Source organism: Tupaia chinensis, unplaced genomic scaffold, assembly GCF_000334495.1.
Source record: "Tupaia chinensis unplaced genomic scaffold, TupChi_1.0 Scaffold142100_1, whole genome shotgun sequence".
Lineage (NCBI taxonomy): Eukaryota > Metazoa > Chordata > Mammalia > Scandentia > Tupaiidae > Tupaia > Tupaia belangeri.
Window position 1 is genome coordinate 683,472 of NW_006201951.1, and position 3,278 is coordinate 686,749.

Sequence of the window (3,278 nt, forward strand, 5' to 3'; positions counted from 1 at the left end):
GCTTCGCCACCTTCGAGATCTTCGTGCACCTGCTGGCCCTGTTGGTGTTCTCCGTGCTGCTGGCTCTGCGCGTGGACGGCCTGGCCCCGGGCCTCTCCTGGTGGAACGTGTTCGTGCCCTTCTTTGCCGCTGATGGGCTCAGCACCTACTTCACCACCATCGTGTCGGTGCGCCTCTTCCAGGACGGAGAGAAGCGGCTGGCCGTGCTGCGCCTCTTCTGGGTCCTCACGGTCCTCAGCCTCAAGTTTGTCTTCGAGATGCTGTTGTGTCAGAAGCTGGTGGAGCAGGCTCGGGAGCTCTGGTTCGGCCTGATTACGTCCCCTGTCTTCATTCTCCTGCAACTGCTCATGATCCGCGCCTGTCGGGTCAACTAGCCTGGCAGAGAGGCGGGAGAGAGGGCGCCAGACTGCCGGAATGCTGGGCCTCCGGAGGAACATCCTGGTCTAAAGGCAGTGCCTGCTTGTGCCAGCCGAGTGCCCAGTTTTCTCTGTAGTAATCGTATCTGGAATTGTTTCCTCAGCCAGGCTGAGAAGATCCTGGATCCTTGAGATGTATGTCCTATTATTTCATGCTTTCAGTAGCTCTTCCTGAATTGAGATCCCAAGAAGGGCCCAGGCCAGACAGTCCCACACTCTGAGCATTGGAAAGTGCATACAAGTAGAGTGTCCAGCTGGGTTCCAGGCATTTCCCATGGGTCCTAGGACAGCACTCTTGTGCAGAGGCTTCAAGGCTGGACCCAGGGGATTTCCTAAGAGCTCATCACTCCACCCATCCAGAAAAGACTTTTTCAGGTAGCTGAGCTCAAATGTGTGAGTGAGCTTGTATCTCCTCGCCCGTGCTGGCAGGGAGAAGGGCCCTTCTTCATTCCAGTCCAGGCAGAGACAGAAGACTCGAATAAGAGCAGGAGTGGGCCCTGTCTGGGCAACCATCACCCGAGAAAAGAACTCGCTGTCACGGCGCTGCTTGGCTTCCTAGCTCAGCAAGATTGCGGTCTCGTGGACATTTCCACCACTTTGTGGCTGGCACTGTTAGCATACCTGAGACAGGTTGAGGCGTCCCTAAGGGGCCGAAGAGAAGGTTAGGTCCTCCAGTGCTCAGAGGCCTTGAGACCTACACATGGGGAGCTTGTGGTAGCCCAGGTTTCTTGGCCTGAGGTCTTTGGTTTGATGCCAGTCAAGTGCCAAATGAGATTTGCTGAGATGAAAATAAAATAAGAATGTTTTCCTGAAATGAACAGTAGTTGCTGTACCTCCCAGAGGTGAAATAGGATGAATGCTGGGATGCCTGCTCTGTGGTGTGTCTGGTTACAGGGGTGAGGCTGGAGGTGGGCTAGAATGTGTTGCCACGCTTGACGAACAGTGGGGGCACTTCTGGAGAATCCCTGCTTCCTGCTTTAAGAGGCTGATAATTCTGCCTGTCAAGGACCTGCTGAATAGTTTGTGGCACCAGGGCACGGGGCTTCTTGTCCAGATATGATCTCTGTGTGGCCCATGAGCTGAGGATGGCCGTTATGTTATTAAGGGTAAGAAAGTGAACGATGTGATCACAGATGTGAGCCACAGGGTACAGTGCACCCCTATCTCGGCAGTCTTGCCTCCAGGGTCAGATAGTTCTTCATTGCAGGTGTGGGGGAGGGAGGCCAGCATGGACAGTGGATGTAAGAAGTCCTGCAGCACCCCGGCCTCTACTCACTAGGGGCCCAGAGCACCCTTTACTTGTGACAGAAGTTTATGAAGGCATTGCCAGGTTCCCTGGGGGACAGAGTTGCTCCTAGGGGAAACACTGGCTAAAACATTACTGTCTGGCCCTTTCCAGAGCATGTTTGTTGACCTCTGTTCTAGTGCAGCATTTGGCCTCCTGTGTGAGCTTTAACACCTCAGCTGGGACGGGTGCTTTGTGGTAGAAACCACGGAAGTACTTGAATTGCAGCTGCCTTGCCTGGGTTGTCCCATAGCTGCAGCTACAGTGTGTTCTACCCTGCACTGGCATGGAACTTTTGTTGAAGCCAGACAGGAGGAATGTCCTTGGGAGAGGGCTTCTTTGTAATGTTTCAGGATGCACATAAGCTTAAGAAGCTTCCTTTGGAAAGGCGATTAAAGTGGAGTTGACTGCTGGAAGGCTGAAATCCAAACTCTGTGTTCCCCAGCTTAAGAGTGGGCAGGAGGGCCAATAGGTGGCATAGTGATTAAGGCACTAGACTCCCACATGGCTGATTACAGTTCGAGTCCCAGACCCAGTGGTTCAGAAACCCTGCTGGGTGCATGTGTGTGCCTGCTCAAAATCCTGAGAGGAGCCTGGAGGAGAAGGGATTGCAGTGTGGCCCTTCCCCCCCGAGGGTGACTTCTCACTCTCTCTCTGTATCTGTTTCTCCTCTATGTGCAAACTTATGCACGCTATGGCAAAAACCTAAAAAAAAAAATTTAAATAAAGAGTGGGCAAGAAAGGAAGGCAATTAAGGTGGTGGCAGTTGCAGACTGCCTGGGGACCCGTAAGTTGAGGAGGGCACCCTTCCTCTAACCTGCTATGGGCCTGTGGATTTCCAGGTCCCCTTGGAGCCCTGCCCCTGAAAGCCAGGTAGGCTGGGAGGCAGAGTGTCTGCTGCTCAGGTGATGGGCATGGGTGACGTCGCCTGTGTGCACCCCAATTTCCCCCTCCTCCATTGTTCTAAGCAATCTTCTTGCTGTACATGGGCCTGGAAGAATGCGGTGAGCATTTCCAGTGGGTGGAAGCTCTGGTCCTTCAAGACATGGCAGCAGGGAGGTTTTGCTCTCAGGGTCAGCCTCCGGATGGGGAGAGTTCTACAGATGAAAAAGGAGTGGCTACAGGTAGGGTGGTGAGACACTTGGCCTGCCTGGCCAGCTGGGACTCACCCTGTCCCTGGCTTTTGTGGCTCTCTCTGCCAGGCATGGGAGGTCTTGGCCGACCCGCTCATGTGCGCGGAGGGAGGTTCCTTCCTCGTGCCTGCCCACAGATGGTCCTACCCCTGTGGGTGCTAGGGCCACGGGCTGGCTCCCTTGTCTGGGAACCTGTAAGAGCTAGGAGCTCCGGAGAACCCGATGCAATTATCGCCGGGTGGGGCTCCAGAAGTGGCGTTTCCCAGTCCGCAGGGGCCCCAGAGGCTGGAGGCGGAGCGCTTCTGCTCTCAGCAGGGGACAATGAGGAAGTCTCGGGCCTAGCCAAGGTCACAAGCTCAGAGCCGGTGGTCGGTCCAGGCTGCCCGCCAAGGCCCGCCCCCGCCGGGGCTGTCCCGGGCACCGCCAGTCAGGGGCAGCGACGGG

General features: G+C 55.6%; 1 protein-coding gene across 1 annotated transcript; it reads left to right on the forward strand.

Moving 5' to 3' along the window:
* Window positions 1–2: 2 nt before the first annotated feature.
* Window positions 3–1,234, forward strand: TMEM203 (transmembrane protein 203; the record flags this gene model as incomplete). Its single annotated transcript, XM_006163365.2, has 1 exon — window positions 3–1,234. A coding segment is annotated over one exon (372 nt), but the record flags the coding sequence as incomplete, so codon positions are not given.
* Window positions 1,235–3,278: the final 2,044 nt, after the last annotated feature.